The sequence below is a fragment of the Alligator sinensis genome, unplaced genomic scaffold (genome assembly GCF_000455745.1).
Source record: "Alligator sinensis unplaced genomic scaffold, ASM45574v1 scaffold500_1, whole genome shotgun sequence".
In the NCBI taxonomy this organism is placed as follows: domain Eukaryota; kingdom Metazoa; phylum Chordata; order Crocodylia; family Alligatoridae; genus Alligator; species Alligator sinensis.
The window spans coordinates 403,324-422,949 of NW_005842740.1; the positions used below are offsets into that span (position 1 = coordinate 403,324).

Consider the following 19,626-nt stretch of genomic DNA (forward strand, 5'->3'; position numbering starts at 1 on the left):
TGAATACAGTGTTCCTTCAAATAGATTTTTCAACCAAAGCTTCCTAGTAAAACCTATTAAAAGCTTCCAAAATCCCTCTGTTGCACCAGTAACAATGCCTTTAAGTAGGTCTCTAAGAAACATTCTTTCATTTTCAAATCATTCCACTATAGTTATTAAAAGTGTATGATTGTTCTGTTAACTGATGAACTGCAAGAAAAGGATCAAAACAGCTGTAATGAAACCAGGATATAAAATAATGAAAAGCAGTGGCCTGTTCTAAATGAAGAAACTCCTACCATTCAGAATATATCCAATTTTAGTCAGTTAAAGTTTTCCTACAGACAACACACAAGACGGCCTGTTTTTTTTAGTATAGGTCTGTTTTTATTTTCACGTTCAACCCACTGAGAGATCCTGTCACAATCTGAATGGAGGAGGGTACAGCCCACTGTAGTGCCGCTTCAGCACACTAAAATACATCATGTGAAAAATGGTTTCCCTGCAGATCTTTTCCCATACAAAACAAATACCTGTCCATGCACATGGGACATAAAAAGTGTCCTCAGCAAAGAGAAGCATTGTGTGTGCGCGCCAGACTCCAGAAGGTGCACTGTTGACACTCACCCGAGGGCAATTAAAAACTGCCAACTGGTAAGCACCACACGAGAGTCAGATAGCAAATACTGGTAGTGGTGGATTTAAAAAGAAAACCCCTAAAAATGAATAAAAATTTAAAAGCAGTGCCTTTGCAAATATCCCTCCTGCAGGCAGCGGGTTTTAAAGGCACTACAATGTGTCAGAATGGAGAGAAGGTGGCGCCTTCACCATCCAGAGTGAGAGAAGATGGTCTAAAAATTCCAAAGATGATGTAGGCTTTCTGAAAATGAACAAACCTCTTTTCAGTACAAGATATGGTGGTGCTGCAGAGAAGGGGGAAAAAAAAAAAAGGCAAGTCAGTTACTGGGCCTCAAACAAGTAATTCCAAATTGTCTCTCATCTGTATAGTGGACGGGACTCCTACAATGCTGCACTTCAGTACCCTTTGATGAAGCCTATTTAACCAGAGTCAGGCTGCACACCTCCTTTATTTTTCTGTTAGGCAAATACCTTCTACTTGCTTGCAACACAGGAGAACCACAGCTGCTGGATCAAGTCATGTAAAGAATTAGGAGTCAAACTTGTGTACTAGTTGATGGACAAGAGGGTTATGCCAGCAGTAGACAAGTATGACCTAGGGTCCGAGGCAGGCTGGTGCTATGATTTGGCCACTGCCCCACCTGCATGCCATGGCATAACCCAGGCAAAGTCCCTACCTACCAAACACTGCTGAAGCCCCCTGGTTCCTACATAGATCCAATGGCTCTGCACGCCAGATCCAGCCTGCAGGCCATAGGCTGTCAATCTTCGGGTTGTATTAGTCATTCTTTACATTGATAGGCGTGCTGGGTTTTCACCTGCAGTTGTAGTCTTAACTCCCATCTACATAATTGAAAATTGAGAAAGGTAGCAATCTATGCTAGAATCTCGTCTTAGTTGGCAATCCTTCATCTTTCTAAGCAAGGTAAGAGATTTAAAATTCATGTTTCTCAGATCAAGTGCAAAGTTAAGGCCATCAGCATTGCCAACATCTGTCTGTACAATATGAACAGCAAAGTGGGGGGGCAGGGGGAGGCACAGCAGAAAGGCAGACTGCTGGATTAAATAGGCTTCAAAATCAAGCATTTTCAGCAATACAATATACCTGTAGTGTCTGTTACATTTTGAAATGTGACTGACATTTTTAGGAAGAAATAGCAGACAAGTGGACATTTAACTCCGAGCAAATGAAGTCAGTTCTGAAGTGTAAAATTATACAACTAATTTGTTGAACACTTAAAACTGTTACAGAAAGCATCACAGCGTTTTCCACACCTGCTTAAGATGGCAATTCTTTCATGTTCACTGGCACAGCTATAGAAATTTCTCATGCTTCATAGGCAGTTTCATTATATACCTGCAATGCACCATGTTTAAGGACCAATTTAAAGGCTTCTCAGTCTTTGAAAGTCAAGTGCTGGCAAGACAGAACAGGAGAGAATGCTCTATAGAACACTAGTGCATTCACAGGCTGATCTAAGCCTTCACTTCCAGAAAATCTCTATAATTGGCTCTTCAGAATCTTTCAACTGAGATAAAAAGTATGGCAGCCAAGTCAGGAGATGGAAACATTCATTTATACCATGCACACATCTTTATATTTTTCTCCTGGTGGTTCTTCTACAAGTCCTGGAAGTGCTGCAACAGCAGAGCGGAAGGTTTTTCCCCCACTGAAAGATAAACCTGTCTTACCACGGTTTTATTAGACTACTCCGGTTCTGCAACGGTAATAATTTCTTCGTTGATAAAAAATTCAACTGTCTCTTCCTCCCAATCATCTACATTGCTATCCAGCTCATCTGTGTCCACCCCTAGGCAAAGAGAAGAAACATTAGTCCTGCATGCAAATACTCACAATGCAACTGATCAAAAAGTAAAGGGAACAGCAGCGAACCATCTTTAAAAGTATTTTATTTCATCACTCAAATTAGGAACATTAAATAGTTCACTGCTTAACTACTCTGGCCCTCTGCATGAAGCTTTGTAATCAAGTCAGTCATTTCTCATGTTGGGCAGCAACAGCAATCATCGTTCCATTATCTCTCTCAACCCAACTGATGGAATAAAGCTCAGTCTTAACCCCAAATCAGACAAGAGGTTAGCCAAAGATATTCCCCATACCACCTCTTGGGTGTCAGCAATATTTTTAAACTTCTGCTAATCACGACAAATCAAAGCCAGTTGAGACTTTTTCCTTCAACAAAATGGGCCTTGCAATAATGGATGGGCGATAACAGAGGAGACTGTCCCTGCTCAAAATTACAGTAGGAAGAGGGACACAATTCCAACACTAATATGAAGATTCCAATAACAACTGAGCCATTACCCAGGACAGTTAGTGCAGCCAGCGATGTTGATTTATTAACCAACAGCCAAACTTCTATAATGTTGCTGGTTTCAATGTGTGCCTTACCGCCTCGAAGCTCTAAACGCTCATTTCTCTGTTCCATGTAAAGTTCCTGTGCCATCTTGCGGTATTTCTTGAACTCCTCCATCATTGTATGTCTCCTTTCCACCAGTTCCTACAGAGACAAGAAAAGGCTATTAGTAAACCCATTGACACAGTGTACCCACACATTTTAAGTGATCCAGGTGCTTTTCACTTACGACTACAGCTTCTGCTAATTTAATTAGAGATCTTTTTCCAAGGTAGCATCCTTGGCTTGTTGTTTCTCTCAAGTTTTACTAGAAGAACTGATCAGATGGAGAAAAGTATCATCAGGAACCCACCACAAGTGCAGCCAAGGATATTCAGTTCCCCAGGCTAAAAAAAGGCTCCTGCCAATTCCTTGTATATAATACACAAATAATACTGGGCCTTGGAATTTCTTGGATTCTTCATTTGGTAGAACTGTCTTGCTACTTTCCTACACTTATGCTCCTGGGGTAAATTAAGTGCAAGTGTCATCCCTGGGTTACTCCTTTCCCACCCCTGGTAGCTGCAGGAGGAAAACCTAAGCCAAAATCCACAAACTTCTATTTTAGGCTAAGGGACCTGCTTCTGGAAGCAGTGACTGATTCAAAACTACACGGCGCAGTTACAGGACTGCAACAGTGACATTAGGTTAGCACCTCAAATACTTTTCATTGTGTTCCCAAAGCTTTTTACCTTTGAGGCTTTGGATTGGCTCAGACGATCCTTCTGTTCAAAGATCTTGGAGTATCTCTTCAGGTCCTTCTTAATTTGCTGTAAAAAGGAACTTGTGTCAACCAAGACTACAGACTGACAATCACAATACCCTCTCCTCCCCCAAAATAAACTGTTTAAGAAGCAATTGCTTTACATGTGAATCCTTTTTAAACAAAGGGAAACTTCTTTACCTCTTCTGAAGTCCACCTTGCTTGGGTATATAAAATAGCTTATGTATTTCTGCAACCATGCAACTGTAAGGTTCTGACTAACCATGTTCCACTGTTTTGCCCTTCTAGTTTCCCTATGAAGCTTCCAAAGGGAAGCGTATTTTGGGGTTTTTTTTGGCTGTTTGGGTTTTTTTTGTTAAACAGAAACAGTCATAGACTAAATTGAGAGCACTACTTGGTATCTACAGAACCGTTTCCATATTTGCACAGTGCAGTTAAATTCTGAACTCTCTTCATGCTAGAAACAGGAAACACCAGAATTCAAACTGGGGAATGGAAAGCTGTCATGCCCCCAATATGGTATCACCCAAATTCTCTACACCACAGTCTATACAAAAAGACTGTTTAGTGGTGTACAGTACCTTGATCTGATCCTGGCTGAGCAGAGTAGGAGGTCGGGGTCTCCAAAGCAGCTGGCAAAAACGGTCTTTATTGTTCTTCTGGAGAAGACGACCCTGGAAGGTCCATAACCAATACGCATTGTCCACCTAGAAAGCCACAGTGAGATCTTGGTCAGGTGGATTCATTTTACTACAACACGAGAAAACCTTATCACTACAGTATCTTAGGGTGCTGACAGATGTGGAGACAAAAAGTGCTTTACCGGAAGAAGAATCAGGTCAGTTTGACCCAGCTCCCCACCATCTGTATAGCTCACACTTCAGCAGAGGTGGGGTGCAGGGTTTGGCGCCTTTATCTAATAGCTGATTCAATCAGCTATTAGATAAGTGCCAAAACACCCTGCTGAAGTGCACGAGCTATACAGATGGTAGGGAGCTGGGTCAAACTGATGCAATTCCTGTTCTGGGCATGTGCTGCGCTTGACACTGGGGTGCTCCAAGCTAAAAGTAAAGCACTGTTTTTTGGGTTTTTTCTATGTCTGTAAGCAACCATGGTGCCTTCTGTATCATTGCAATAGTCACTAGTGGAATTCAAGGGGTGTCTGCTCTTTTCAAACAAGCCCCTTCTGGAGTAGGCTTTCTACTCAAAGTCTTCCTTTTAGGTGGAGGGCATGCTCCTCAGAGAAAAGCCACACTAGAAAGAAAAAAAAAAAAGGAACCGTCCATGAAATAAACAAAAGCAAAAAATGACTTTTATAGAGCCCCAGGAATCTAGACCCAAACCACTCACTTTATCTGAACCACAATAAATAAAGCTTCTTTACTAATACAGAAAATGCTAAGTACAACTACTGGATCTATTGCAACTGCCCAGAAGTGGTACGCTGGACATGGGAGAGGAAATCTGCTTGGACCAAGAGGAAGTCCATCAGTGGACATGCAATTTGGATTATTCATAGATTCATAGATGTTAGGGTCGGAAGGGACCTCAATAGATCATCGAGTCCGACCCCCTGCATAGGCAGGAAAGAGTGCTGGGGCCAGATGACCCCAGCTAGATGCCTATCTAACCTCCTCCTGAAGACTCCCAGGGTGGGGGAGAGCACCACCTCCCTTGGGAGCCCGTTCCAGACCTTGGCCACTCGAACTGTGAAGAAGTTCTTCCTAATGTCCAGTCTAAATCTGCTCTCTGCTAGCTTGTGGCCATTATTTCTTGTAACCCCCGGGGGCGCCTTGGTGAATAAATACTCACCAATTCCCTTCTGTGCCCCCGTGATGAACTTATAGGCAGCCACAAGGTTGCCTCTCAACCTTCTCTTGCGGAGGCTGAAAAGGTCCACTTTCTCTAGTTTCTCAATCCCAATTAATGGAATTGGGTTGCCCTTTTAGCGACAGAGTTTAAGCAAAATAGCCAAGCTATCTAGAATAGTTCAGAAGAGGGCTGGAGTTAATGAGCCAGTACACAAAATTAGTACTTGAGAAGACTGCACCAGTACCAATGAACCATTGACAAATACAAGCAAATATAAAACTTCTAATTTTACAGCCAACACAAAAATCATTTTGCCATGAATACTGAAAAAGGGCAAAAGAAAGTAACTAAAAGACTTCAATACCTTGTGACTCCACCAAGACACAGAAGTAACAAGGTATCTGCCGGTAGGATCCCATTCCACATCTGAGGCTGTATAGTGTTCAGCTATGTTCATCATGGTGCAATCAGATGTATCAACAAACGCTAAGGCACCATTCATGCTGAAAAAGGTACACAAGGATCATGATCTTGGTACACAAACACTTCCCACTTGATAAAAACAGTATTTTTTCAGAGTCTGAAGTCATTTCACAACAAAGCTGACCTCATGCAAACAACAGATGCACTCTCACCTCCATAAAAATCATAGCATTTCTCTGCACTTCTGCAATTGGAAAGCATGATGGGAAAGTGTCAAGCAAACCTCTTGTTAAATAGGGTTAACCCTTGCATCTCTCTAGGCTTATATTTCTTAACTCTCACCTCCTCATCCTAACTCCCGTCTCGCATGTCATGGTGAGGCCAGGTTATAAAACACACTTGGATACAACCATAGCTTTCTAAGCACACATGTGAAACATTTTCTGTAGCCAAGACAGGATCAAAAACAACAATACGGAGTTCTAAAATGAGAAGCCAAGCTCTTCTTTTAATGGGTGCAAAGCCACATACCGCTCATAATTACTATAAACCTTTTAAAATTAAGATGCTTAAGAAATGTCCAACTAATGAGTAGAACAACCACTGTCAAGCAGGATAAACACACCAGCAGGGCATTCATTAGAAAACATGAGCATTACCTCAGGGTGTCATAATGAACGCAATCCTGGATATTTAAATCTTTCAAAATTTAAAGACGGACTTTAATATTGAACAGTCACTGTTTTCTTAAAGTACATTAATTCACATCGAGATGTGGATTATGATTACTCTACCCAAGAGCATTCTAGAAGACTTAGCCAAGAGAGCATGAGGGACAAGATTAAAATAGCATTATTCCTCATTTGATGCAATGGCAACAGACAGCCAATGTAAGTAAAGGTACTCGCTAGACTATAAAAAAAATGGACCCACTGCTTGCTAGTCAGAGCAAGACTAGCTCTTTGCTGTCGTCTACTGCAGCGATTCTCAACCAGGGTGCTATGGCAGCAACTAGCCCATATGAGAGGAAGTATGCATCAACTCCTCCACTCACCAGCATGGAGCACCTGCCCCAGCATCCTGGCACCACTCCCCACTCCTCTCCCAGCAGCTCTGTGAGCATGAGTGGAGCAGATCTAGCTGGGCTAAAAAAAGTGCAGTCCCCACTCCCTGGCAGTCCCTGCACTGATAATACTGCGCTCCAAGAAGTGCACTCTACTGTGAGTGGGCAGGCAGACATAAGGCCGCACATTTTCAGCCCAACTTATTCCCTTGCGCCTCCCATGCTCCTGGAGCTGGAGGGAGTGACTGCAGGGAATGGTGGCTCTGGTACTCAAGTCTCCGGAGGAGAAGTAGCTGCAGCAGCAGGGGCTGTGCTCACCCCCTCTGGTAGGCACAGGGACAGGGAACGGGAAGACAGCAAAAAGAACAGGGCATGGCACGATTCTGCCCCCACTGCCATTACTTGGTACCAGCCTCTGCATCAGCAGCCACTGTTACCCTCTTCCACTTCCTGCATGGACAGATGCCTTCTTCAGGGGTCAAATGACTCACTCCAGAGCTCACTCCCAGTCTGCCCTGTCTAGCAGCCCTTGCCAGCTCTGTGCCCCATCCCCTATCATGCTCTCAAGAATTTATCTATCAAAGGGGGGGGGGAGGGGGAAATCACTTGCAAGATACTAATAGTCATTTAAAAATTCATGCAAGTCTTGGAGAGGCAAAAAAGCTGGAAGAGTCAAAATGAGATTACCAGAGGTTAAAATCAGATCTTCTATACAAAGGTAATCCTCTTAATATAACCAGGTGTGGTATAGAAGTGGTGACATATGGGTAGGATTTTACTTGTATATTAGAGATTATTTTATAGGGCAGCACAATAAAGACGTTTTATTACAAGACTTCTTTTAACTCAGACATTTCTACTCACTTTACTGATTCAATCAGAGCTCATGGATTAAGATGACAAACACTCACCTTCTGAGGCCAGCCAACACTACAAACTGCCCTTGGGGACTCCAGAATATCGTGTTTGCCTGCTGCTTGTCAAACGTTTCTGAAAGGGAACAGAACTTTTAATCACTAAAACAACCAACCAACCCACCCTACAGAAACCTCAACCCATTGCCATCAGCTTATCAGCAAACACGCTGAGGAGTATTCTATATAGTCCTCAGAAGACGCTTCTAAGCTCTGCAACTGAAATCCCTAAAATAGCATTTTTATTAGAAGAATGAAACCCAATATGAATCTGTTCCTACTGATGACAGAGAAAATGTTAGCTGTTAGGAAGTTCTAAAGGCATTATCTGCCTACAAAATCATACCAGTTTAGAAACCAATGTAATTAAACCATTACAGTTGCCTCGGATTAACACGTATTGGTTTGAAAATATCTTTAGCTGACTCCTTGATAACTTAGGTTAAATTGAAATAAAGACACAATAAACCAAAATAAGAGGAAGGAAATTCCTGAAGTGATGGGAGAACAGGGAAGATTCAGACATGAAGACAGAAGTGTACAGAGGACAGGAAGTTTTGAACATGCACTTGCCCATACCGTTTAAAATGCCTGTAATTACTTTTAAACATTATTTAACTTTTCCAGCCACAGCCAAACAAGATTAGTGTCTTCTAAGTGAACCTGTTATTTCCAGCCCACAGACCAAGGGAGCCTTCTCACTATAGAATGAGTCTGACACTCCTCTTTGGGCTGTTCCACCTGCACAAGATTGCTAGCCTACAACATGCTCCAGATACACTCCTCCTACGCTTTGCACTAGGGTTAAGAAGTGTCTGGTATAAACACTCAATGCTACACAACTGGCTGGATCTCTACAGTACAAACCTGGCAGTAGCTGCATTTAAAAGTGCTTTATCTCTAGTCTCTTCCACCCTCAGTTGTGCACTCAATTACACTTACTGATGAACTCTATCTTCCCATTATTTTTGACATGGTAAAAGGAGACAGAAATTCGAGGAGTCTCTCCATGCAACACAGCAAACTTGCTACCATTTGGTTCCCAGGCAAAGGCTATGATAGGTTCTGTAAGAGAATAAAGAGTTGTCAAAACCCAATGTCTTACAAAACAGCAGCACAATCTTCAAGTTATCATTTTTTACACAACTTCAAATTACAAGCGATTTCTGTATTCAGGAGTGAAGAAACCCTGGATGCTCAAGTCAAAAGAGCATAAATTATGAGAAACTTATTGCAACTTGCACTGTTGCTTTACTTCTAGTCAGCGAACCAGAAGAACACAGAATAAAGAACATCTCCCAATCAATGGTGTTACCCCCAACCTTTCGCCACCTTAGAGAATCTTCTCAATTAGGTATTGTAGCAAACAATCAATTCTTTTACTGTTAAAGCTAAGTACAGCAAACATGTCAAATTCCCTGGATACCAAGGTGCCCTTCCCATGTCAAGAGCCATTAGCAGCAACATTTTGCACTACAGTTTGCCAGTTTATTTGCCAATTAGAGCGTCTAAATTCCCAGCAAAGCAGCTGACATCTACATCCAGGGGAGGAGACTGGAAAGGGGGCTTCTTAAAAGTCCCCTACAAGAACACAATCTGAAGAACTTGAGTTTTTCCATGAAAAAAGTTACTCCTGCAGAACCTTAGTTCTTACACAAAAGTGTTTACCCAAAAGTGTTCTGTCTAGCATTTACAGCGCATCCAGTGTCGTGCAAGTAATACAATGGAATTTGTAAGAAAGAATGAGAACCCCGTCTCATTGTCAAGTCAGAGATACCTGAAGAGTTGGAATTACCTTTCATTTCTACCACATCCACTGGGACCTGCTTCTCTCTCATTCGGAAGATTTCAAAATTGGTCACTACACCCTGCAAAAGCCAAGTTTAGTCAAATCTTCAGTAAAGGAATCCGAGAACAAGCCATTCTAATAGGAAATCAGTCTGGCATAGTACCTTGAGATGTGTTCCCAAAGTTGCCATTTCTACACATTGCAACTTGTGGAAAAAAAAATCCGATTCCAATAAAAAGACCCGCTTTAAAAAAAAAAAAAAAAGAAGAAAAAAAAAGTCTTTTCTTTTAAGAATCCATGCTTCCAACAGACTATGCTGCAATAAAATTAGATATAACCCAGGATCCTGGTTCTCTCTCCTTAAAGCCAGCAAATTCTCCAATTTTAAACCCCCTGCCCACCACCTCACCCACAAACCACCCCCAAAATCTGCATTTTTTCATGATTAAAATGAAACACACATGCATACCACACAAACTATCATGGAAAAATCAGAGCTCCCCTGGGCCCCTTCGCTCACCAGAACACAAGTCCAGCTACGACGGTTTCTCCCCACCCCACACAACCCACTTTGTGGTGCTGAGCAGCCCCAATATGTTTGCGCCCTGTCCATACCACTGCCCCTCACTTCCCAGCCACAGCTCCCTGGGTCCTGCTGGTGCCCCTCACTCTCCAACCACAGCCCCCCAACCTCCAGCTAACAGAGATATGGGGCTAGAGACCCAGGTCCACAGCCTCCCCCCCGCAGCAACCAAGCCCTGGCTGTCACCTACAGGAGGCAGTAGCTGCTGTGTCCAAGCGCACCACAGAGCCCAGCTGCCCCTCCACCACAGGAGGCATGGTCGGAGCAGAGCCCATGGGGGAGGCGATTGTGGACTCAGGCTCCTTGCCCTGCTGCCCTCCCCCGGGGGCCTCTGTGGCCCAGTGGCCAGGATCAAATGCACAGGGCATAAAGGGACAGAGTGGGACCAGGTGGGAAAGCTTATTGCTGTTTCTGGGAGCCCTGTACTGCCCTGGTGAAGTCCCCCCCGCCTGCCCAGCAACAGCAAGGAGCACAACTCTTCACTGCTGCCTCTGCTGCTGCCAGGTGGCCAGGAGGCACCTCACCAGGGCACCATACGGTTCCCGGTGGCAGCAATGAGCTTCCCTACCCATGCTGCTCATGGGGGAGGGCAGAAGCTGGGCTCTGCATTCTGCTCTGCCACAGCAGCCACCGCCACCTGAGAGCATCAGCTGAGGCTTGGGTGCTGCTGCGGGGAACAAGGGGCTGCCCACCTCCACCCCACGCACAAACCTGGGGGCATAGGCGATGCATAGGAGGGGCATGTGCCCCCCTTGAAATTGGCCGCTGCTGAAGCCACAACCGGCTTCTGCAGGCAGTCCCCACTTGTCGCCAGTCATGGGAGGCACCAGGCATTCATGTCTGGGGACATGTGCCCCCCATGCCCTCCCCAGGAGTGTGTGCAGCAGCAGGGAGCCAGCCAGTCATGCCAGCCCCTGACAACCTGCCTGTGGCCCCATCCCACTCCCTGCCTGAACCCCAAGCCCCATGCACTGCCTCGGGCTGGCCAGCAGCCCCAACCCCAGCCAACTCCCTCCCACATGAAGGGTACTTCAATTGTCCCCTGCCAGACTTACCTGAGAGAGCTGCCCTCCAAGCTGCCTAGTGGCCACATGCATGTATACGTGTGCATATGCACATGGCATCCCCTGCTGATCACCCTCCTCCTGCTCCCCCCCAGCCCCTTGCAGGCTGGAACTCTGCCAGCCTGCAAGGGGAAACCCACTGTTTTCCATGTTTTTCTCTTTAAAATGAAAAAAAAAAAAAAAAAAAAGAGTTTTAATACATTTTTCTGTGGCAAACGGAAAGCCTGGATTCCTGAATATAACAAAAGCAGGAAGAGGTTCTGTTCTCCATATTCTTCAAAAATAACAGACTCCCACTGCAAACCCATGATGAATACTGTTCTTAAGGTTCTTAAGAAGCAAGTAGCACAGTATCTGTGGCACCTCACAATATTGGCAATATGTGGATATATTGACTTTGACATGATGCAATGATGTACACATTTCTTTCCATCCACTTTGAATGCTAATAAAGCTTCAGAAAGACAGGCAGAGTTCAGTTTATGAACATGCCTGAGACTACATACCTGTGTACCTTTGGGAGTCCTGTCTACCTTCACACACAGGTAATCTCCATTCTTTTGCCAGTGTAGTTTGCAGTCTACCACATTGAACAGGTTCCGCACACGAATTTCCTGTCTGGAGGGGAGCTGCATCAGTGTCACCCTTGCTGGGATGTCTTTGTCTTCAGGCACCCAAAATGCAATTATGTTACCTCCTGGAGACCATGAAAAATCTCTACAGGATGAAAATGAAAACAGCAGGACTGTTATAAGAGTATAGTTTCCTGACCACCACTTAAAGATGCTACAAGCAAGCTGAGAAACAAGTTTCTGCACTGAATCACCAAAACATTTTCAAATTATATCTAGTTAATAGGTATCTTGACACTAAAACTAGGCTGCAGATAGAAGCACAAAACTCAGATCAAGTGCTACAACAAACTTACCAGAACCAGTTTGGTGACGCTCCAGTTAAGCTTCCTGTCTCAGCAGATCAAACATGGGTCTTTTGCATATTTACCACTTAAGAGTGCAGCAAAAGCAGTGCAATTAGATCTAGGAAAAGAGGTGGCATTCCCTCATCTCAAACTACAGAATTTCAGCTGATCTGGGAGATGAGTTAAATAAATGGATTACAAGAAGGCAGCCCATTATACTGTGTTAGAAACACTTCTCTTGCAATTGGGCATGTTTAATTTTCTGAATGCTTTAAAGAAAGAAATCTTCACAGAATCTTTCTTTAATGCTCTCTGAAACATGGGAAAGAGAAAGAGAAAAGGTCACATTATTTATTTTGGGATAGCAATGGGAATTATGCAAAAAGAAAATGCCAGAAACCAAGTTACTTGTTCCGGCAGGTGCTAGATAACACCCTCTATTTTAAGCCTATAGATCAGTGGTCAGCAACCCCCGGCACGTGTGCCATGCATGGCACGCAAGGCCATTCTGCTCGGTACACCACCGCCAGCCTGGGCTCCAAGCAGGTGCTACCAGCCACAGAGCCCAAGCTGCTCCCAGCAGGCAGCTGGGAGGCTGCAAGCCCTGCTGCAAGCAAACTGGCCTCTGTGGGCCGGCTGCAGCCAGGACGCTGCAAACAGCTGCTCCGGACTCCAGCATGTCAGCGCTCTGGCACCTTCCAAGGTAGACATTGTGGTTTTTTCAGCACTCCGGCCAAAAAACATTGCCTACCCCTGCTATAGATAGACAAATATCTTAAAGAGATCCTTTACTGACATGCAAATGAGTTTAAGTTAACAAATACATTTTGGTTTGGCTTTGATACCATAACATACAGCAGATTAAGTCAAGTCCCAAGACCACAAAACAGATTTCCATTGTCATGACAAGATTTGAAATTATATGTAAAATGGACCAGAGTTACAGAAAAAGGGTAGAAGTGACAAATGCCTCTTATTCCTACACAGGTGGTTTCCTCCACAGCAAAGATCAAGGAAAAAAAACGGAGGAAAAAAAAGCAAGCCAATATCCTGGGATTGTAGAGTATTATTTCTAGCAACATCACAAAGCATAACTGCAAAAAGACAACATATTCCAGTTCAATGACAAACTAACACAGGACCTACAACTATTGCTACTGCTGTAATCATTACAGAAACAAGTTTTCAGGGCAAAAATTTCTCTCATAGCTGTACTGATGATTTGTGACCCAAGAAATGGGGATGCTTTACACAACAGTATTCAAAACACTCTATACCCAAGCATTATATATTACCAAAAAAATAAGACAAGCAAGCAAAAAGACCAAAATTACAGGTACCAAAAGTACCTTTGTGGAGAGGAAACAATGAGTAATATAAAAGCCCTTTAAATTGCTAGGGAAATATACAAGAACCAGTGAGAGGCTCAAGCCAGACATTAAACATTACAGAGAAAAAAGATAGGCCTTATCTTTAGCATCTGAGGAAATTAACCACTAGGAATGTGGATTCTCTCTCTCTCGGTTTCTTAAATCTTAGACTGAAAGGGCCTCTGGAAGACAAGCCAGACAAAGTGTAACCAAATCCAAGTCACCAAGCTCAGTACGAAAGTTACGGAGCAAAATGTATATTGCAGGCCATTATAAGGTCACATTAAAAAGTCAGAGGTGTCTTCTTGTCACCATAGTAATCAAGTGCCTTATACTTTTCAGTGGCCATCTACACATATATATGAAACTAGCATTCCATGCACCTGAATAACACAAACCGGGACAGCAGACCTAAAAGGAATACTCACTTTATCCCAGTGATTTTCAAACTTTTCTTGTCCAGTAGGCCCATAGACTATATGGGAAAAAAAACCCAATGAGTTTACAGGTTACAAATACTTACAGATATGTATTGCCTTGCCCCCTACCCTCATCAATTAAAGCACCTGAAAATGCCAGATTTTTATTACTCTCCCAATTACTATAATCCAATGATAAATGCATGGTAACATGAAAAGACAAAGGGGAGAATAAAGCAGGATGTAGACAATTTAAGGCCTTTCAGCAAGGATCTGCCCTGAAGAGTTGAGAGGTACTGAGCAACTCCAATCCTGTAGGCCAGGGTTGTCAAATGTACAGCCCATGGGCCAGATCCAGCCCATGGAGCCCTATGATCTGGGCCAGAGTGCTGCCTGTGGATCTTTGAGTGGCCCTGCAACCTGCACATAGTGCACACCCCAAAGCGCACCACCTGTGCAGAATGTGCGCCAGCTGCAGCCCTGCACTGTATGCAGTGCACATTGCTAGCCTGTGGGCCTGATTCAGCCTGTGGACTACTCCATGTCCTTCATCCAGCCCATGGAGCCAGATGAGTTTGATATCCCTGTTGCAGGCTCTTTACACAACTTACATTGCTCTTTAGTCTTCTGTGAAATTAAGGAATGGTATTACTGAATGAGAAGTGCTGGGGGCCTGAGGAGAGCAAGTCAAGACAAGGGGGATTTCTCACCCTTTAAAAGATATTTACTAAAAGGCAGGTTTTCCTCTTATGACAAATTTTAGCAGTAAACAGCTGAAAATTAAAAAAAAAAAAAATAGGTGCCTTGGGTCGAGATGACATTACAAAGCAGTAGGTGTTATGCACTAAGCACTTACAGGTGTTTCATAGATGCTGAGGGTATCTGATGTCATTCGAGCAAAAAATTTGCCATCATGACTCCACCTAAACAAATAAGAGGAATGTATGCCATCAGAACTGCTTCCCTTAGTGCAGAGCTTTCCAAACTGTGTGCCGCGACACATTAGTGTGTCGGCGGCAGTGTGTAGGTGTGTCGCGCGAAATGCAGAAAATTTTGCGGAAGGGCACCACGGAGCTCCCTTACTCCTATCTGCTTCCCTTGGCCCCTCCCCCGGAACTGAATTACTGTGTCGCGAAATGATGCATGTCTAAAAAGTGTGTCACCAACATGAAAAGTTTGGAAAGCTCTGCCTTAGTGCATCAGTAACTAGAGGCTTCCTCCTCTACTGTTTTTAGCCAACCTACTTAAAGATGGGCCAATGGGCTGAACTTTCACAATGGAATCCTCGCTTCTTCTGACCAGTTAGGATATCCCAGATGATGATAGCCTGAGGGTCATCCTGAGTGTCCATTAGAGGGCTGAAGGACACCATGTACCTATGAGAAGGAAAGTGATTAGCTTTACTTTTCTCATGAGATCTAACATTTCAACATATACACTTTTACCGGCTTCAGAGTTGAATCGGCTAAGCAGAGTTAATTTCTTTTACGCAGTCTGTCTCTAGGTGTACTGCCAAGTTCACAATCGAATGATTTCAGGGCAGATAAAAGCAGTCATTCCTGGTTTCAGATGCCTTGCTATAATGACACTAGCTCATTCAATTATGTCAAGTAGGAGAATGAAATTAAATGAGTCTTTTGCCAATTTCACAGCACCTATTTAAAACTTAGGGAGTAGGTAAACATCAGTTTCAGATGATGTAAGAAAAATGTATGCCTCTTCTGCTCGTGAGCTAAGGGACACAAACAGAAGTCAAGGTTTTCTGTTCTATTGCTACCTCTTCAGTCCATTTCTCCAAACACTACTGAGGAAGTTCTGAAGAAAGCTTAAGTATCAGGGATCTGCTTTAATCCCTTTGTAACAGAGGGGATGCTCTCAAGAAAGGGCAATGTAATTATAATCCCTATATATCATTTCACAAATCAAGTGGCTCAAAAAGTCTTAACTGTCTTCTTGTCACCATAGTAACCAAGTGCCTTATCTATTTCACTAGCCAAAAAAGTTATGTTACTTGATTGAACAGTTTATTCTGTCAGACGGTCTGCCCCCATCCTCCCCCCCAACAAGCCAGGTGCATGGAAAGGCTACTGTCTAGTACCTAGAGGAGTAGTATGGGGCTTCTTTACCATAATATTAGTTACAGGGAGGATAGAAGGCACCCAATATATGTAAAAACCCACCACACTGCATACTGAAAAAGGAAGATCAACCTCGACCAATGAGGTACATAGCAAGTAATTTTGGTTTACAGCTGGACATTTATCAGGTGGTCATTGCAAAGGCTGAGCACAGTATGGTAGACTTTTTTCCCCCCTGCCTGTACTGAAGATATACTTCGGTTGTCAACAAGGAAATCCATTATGTTCATCTTGCACCAAACCACTCCCATTAAGCATTTATAAACAGAAGACTGACAGAAGCAGAATAGTGACCAAAGGTTCTGTGGAACTATTATGACCAGCCATTGCTAACATAGTTGCTATATCACCAAGAGTGAAGAATTCATGTCAGGGTAACAGCTGATCATTTGAACATTTTGCTGAGACAGACATCACTGACTGAACTCCAGCATCCCATCCCCTTTGTGGACTTTAGAAAGATGCATGGAACTAGCAAGCTTTCTTTAGAGCTAAAGTGTCTTAAATCCAATCCTGCAGTGTAGACCAGTCATTCTGAGTTATGTCGCATCAGACAGTTTTGTATACATTCACTTCCCCTCAACACCTCCCCTAGAAAGGATAGCCACCAGAAGGCACCAAACTCCAAAGAGTAACAAAAAAAAATGAAGATTGAAGATCCATGGGATTTGAAAAGAAGAGAGGAAAAATAAACATATTTTATACTTGATGTTCTAATACATCCTCTCATTATGGGGCCCCCCAGGGATAGACATCTTTTCATGACATACCTTTCGCAAGGTGAGAAGTCTATGAGCTGTACACCTTGGTGGCTGAACCTCTGGATCTGTTTGAATTTTTCTCCTCCCCATAAAGCAATTCCTCTTTGATGGAATGTAGCCAGATAGGTACCCTTGGGAGACCAGCGGACATAGGTTTCTGTCCACCGCTATAGGGAAAGTTATACAGATTAATTATATTCAGGCTGATGGATTTCAAGGAAGACTTTCAATATCTATGATCTACAACAGAGCTGTCCAACTGTGGGCCCACAGGCTACTCATGGCCTGCAAGAGGTTAGCGTACAGCCTCCAGCCACTGCTCTCCCACCACTCCTGAGGTCTCTGAGCTCCCCTTTCCCTCCTCTAGGCACCACTTTATGCTTTCCCCTCAGGAGGCGGGACAGTGGGGTAGCACAGGGAGCTGAAGGCAGGTCTGCATGTAAGGAGAACTGTGCTCGCATGGCATAGCAGTGCAAGAGATGGGGGCAACATGGTGCAACGGTGGAGGAAGGGGAAATGGAAAGAGGCATCTGCACACTGTGCCTTGTGGCAAGTCCCACTGGTGCAACCCTCAGGTCAAGGGGCCCCCAGGAACTTAGAAGTTGGACAGTTCTGATCCTACACTGTCACAACTCCTGCAGTACAAACGTCTGAGAAAGATAAAGGTAAAACCAAAGCAACTTAACACGTTTCCTACTTCCTTAGTCTAAAGGCTTTCAGGAAAATACCACACAAGGAATTTGTTTCAGAAACCTACTAATCAGGTGCAAGTAGAAGCTGACAGTGGTGGGAAGCCTCTGGCAGCACCTAGTGCAAGTGATAAAGAACATTACAGAACTTGTCCTTGGATTAATAAGAAGGTTGCTTTTGAACTTCAGACAGCTCCAGACCCACAGTCAGGGCATCTTCTATGCAAATGGGGCCAAAACTTTTTGGTAGGCATGCCACAAATTAAACTCTGTATTCTTCCCCAGTGCCACTTTGATCGCCACCCAATCTGCTGCTCTGATCCCTGCCCCATCTGCCGCTGTGCTGCCCATCTCCCCTCCAATCTGCTGTATGCCACAAACAGGCTGCCTGTGCTTTGTGTCACGTGCTGCAGGCTGACCACTCCTGTTGTGCATGTATGAACCTTGGCTAAAAAGTATCTAGTACAGGGGTGGGCAAAATGAGGCCCGGAGGCCAGATGTGGCCCACCAAGCTGTTCTATCTGGCCCAGATAAAATTAATGTTAACCTGTCCCTGGCTGCCTATCATGCAGCCCTCGATGGCTTGCCAAAACTCAATAAGCAGCCCTCCACCCAAAATAACTGCCCGCCCCTGACCTGGTAACAGGGAAGGTAGCTCTACAATGTTGCGGAGCAGTACACATTTGACAGTAGTAAATTCTACTCATCAAGCGTTTACACAAGATGCTTAACTGTGCAGCAGCATAGTTTACAGAGAAGTAAACATGTGTCTACATGTGCATATGCTTTTTACATGGTAAACCTCCCTAATCATGAGTAAATTTGCTACCTGCAAATGCAAAGTAAATCGAGGCACAGGAGCTTGGAAAGAGCTGGAGGGGTGGGGTAGATCCCAGTCCACTGCCCTGATCCACCAGTGGGGCAGCTAGCTAGCTCGTCCCCTGCAGCTCTTTCCAAGTCCCTGGCCCTGATTGGGGAGCCAGGGCCAGGAGCTCCCTGCAGCCATGGCAGGGGGATACCCAGCAGAAGGCAGGCCCCAGACCACGAGATAGCCATCTCCTGGCACAGTGCTCCCTGCCAGTCCCTGGTCGAGCACCCAGGGGAAGCCTGGAGCTCCCCCTGGTGGCAGTAGGGGCCCACTGCAAGAAGTTTGGTGCCCAGAGCAGCAAATCTGCTGCCTAATCCCTGCATGTGTAGATGTTTGCTGGGGAGCACTTAATCCCCAGAAGTTTACTCACGAGTAAACCGAACCCAGATCAAGTGCATGTGTAGACACACCTACTGTTAAAGTATTTCTTGAACTCTGAATTTTCACTCCTAGGCTTTTGATCTAAACATATCAGCCTGGGTATTACCCCCAATATACAGATAGGGAGGCTAACTGAAGGTCACAATCAAGTAGCAGAACAAGTTTTCTTCAACAATTTTCATTCCTTAGCAGCCAATGGTATTGCTACAGAGTAATGAAATTGCCTCCTTCATTTTTCCTTTTTACCCTTCTGTACCCTGAACAGTAGGAAATACAGCTGTTTTAATTGAATAAAAAAAGAGTAGCAATTGTTTTTTCCTATAACCAAACATCATCCCACTCAGGTGCACTTTTGTTTCCCATTTTTCAGCATCTCAACCATACTGCATTTGCAACAGACAGCTATTTTCAGGGGTACTCACTGCTCTTTCTTCAATTTGGACAGGTTCCTTTGCATCATTCCAGAAGATGGTGGTGCGGTCTCCTGACTCAAAGATCACACTGTACTGATCCCTACAATCTGGGTCTTCCAACCAGTAGCGTAGATTCCCCTAAAAGAGGACAGAAAATGAAAAATCAGAAACTGGAAGGGCAAATTCACAAAACTAACATGTTCATGCTCCTGGGTGAAAGCATTTAAAAAAAAAAAAAAAAAAAAAAAAAAAAAAAAAAAA

General features: G+C 44.0%; 1 protein-coding gene across 1 annotated transcript in view; it reads right to left on the bottom strand.

The window, feature by feature from the left end:
- Positions 1-343: 343 nt before the first annotated feature.
- EIF3B (eukaryotic translation initiation factor 3 subunit B) overlaps positions 344-19,626 on the bottom strand; it is a 28,592-nt gene continuing 9,309 nt past the window's right edge. Inside the window, exons 5-19 of the mRNA XM_006034447.1 lie at positions 19,375-19,503; positions 17,024-17,181; positions 15,360-15,491; positions 14,972-15,038; positions 14,125-14,171; positions 11,914-12,124; positions 9,767-9,839; positions 8,914-9,036; positions 7,969-8,047; positions 5,936-6,074; positions 4,341-4,466; positions 3,728-3,805; positions 3,032-3,140; positions 2,311-2,429; positions 344-902 (exon numbers count right to left, since the gene is read on the bottom strand). Coding sequence (XP_006034509.1) covers positions 2,326-2,429; positions 3,032-3,140; positions 3,728-3,805; positions 4,341-4,466; positions 5,936-6,074; positions 7,969-8,047; positions 8,914-9,036; positions 9,767-9,839; positions 11,914-12,124; positions 14,125-14,171; positions 14,972-15,038; positions 15,360-15,491; positions 17,024-17,181; positions 19,375-19,503 — 1,575 coding nt within the window. The 3' untranslated portion in view covers positions 344-902; positions 2,311-2,325. The remainder of the gene's footprint in view (positions 903-2,310; positions 2,430-3,031; positions 3,141-3,727; positions 3,806-4,340; positions 4,467-5,935; positions 6,075-7,968; positions 8,048-8,913; positions 9,037-9,766; positions 9,840-11,913; positions 12,125-14,124; positions 14,172-14,971; positions 15,039-15,359; positions 15,492-17,023; positions 17,182-19,374; positions 19,504-19,626) is intronic.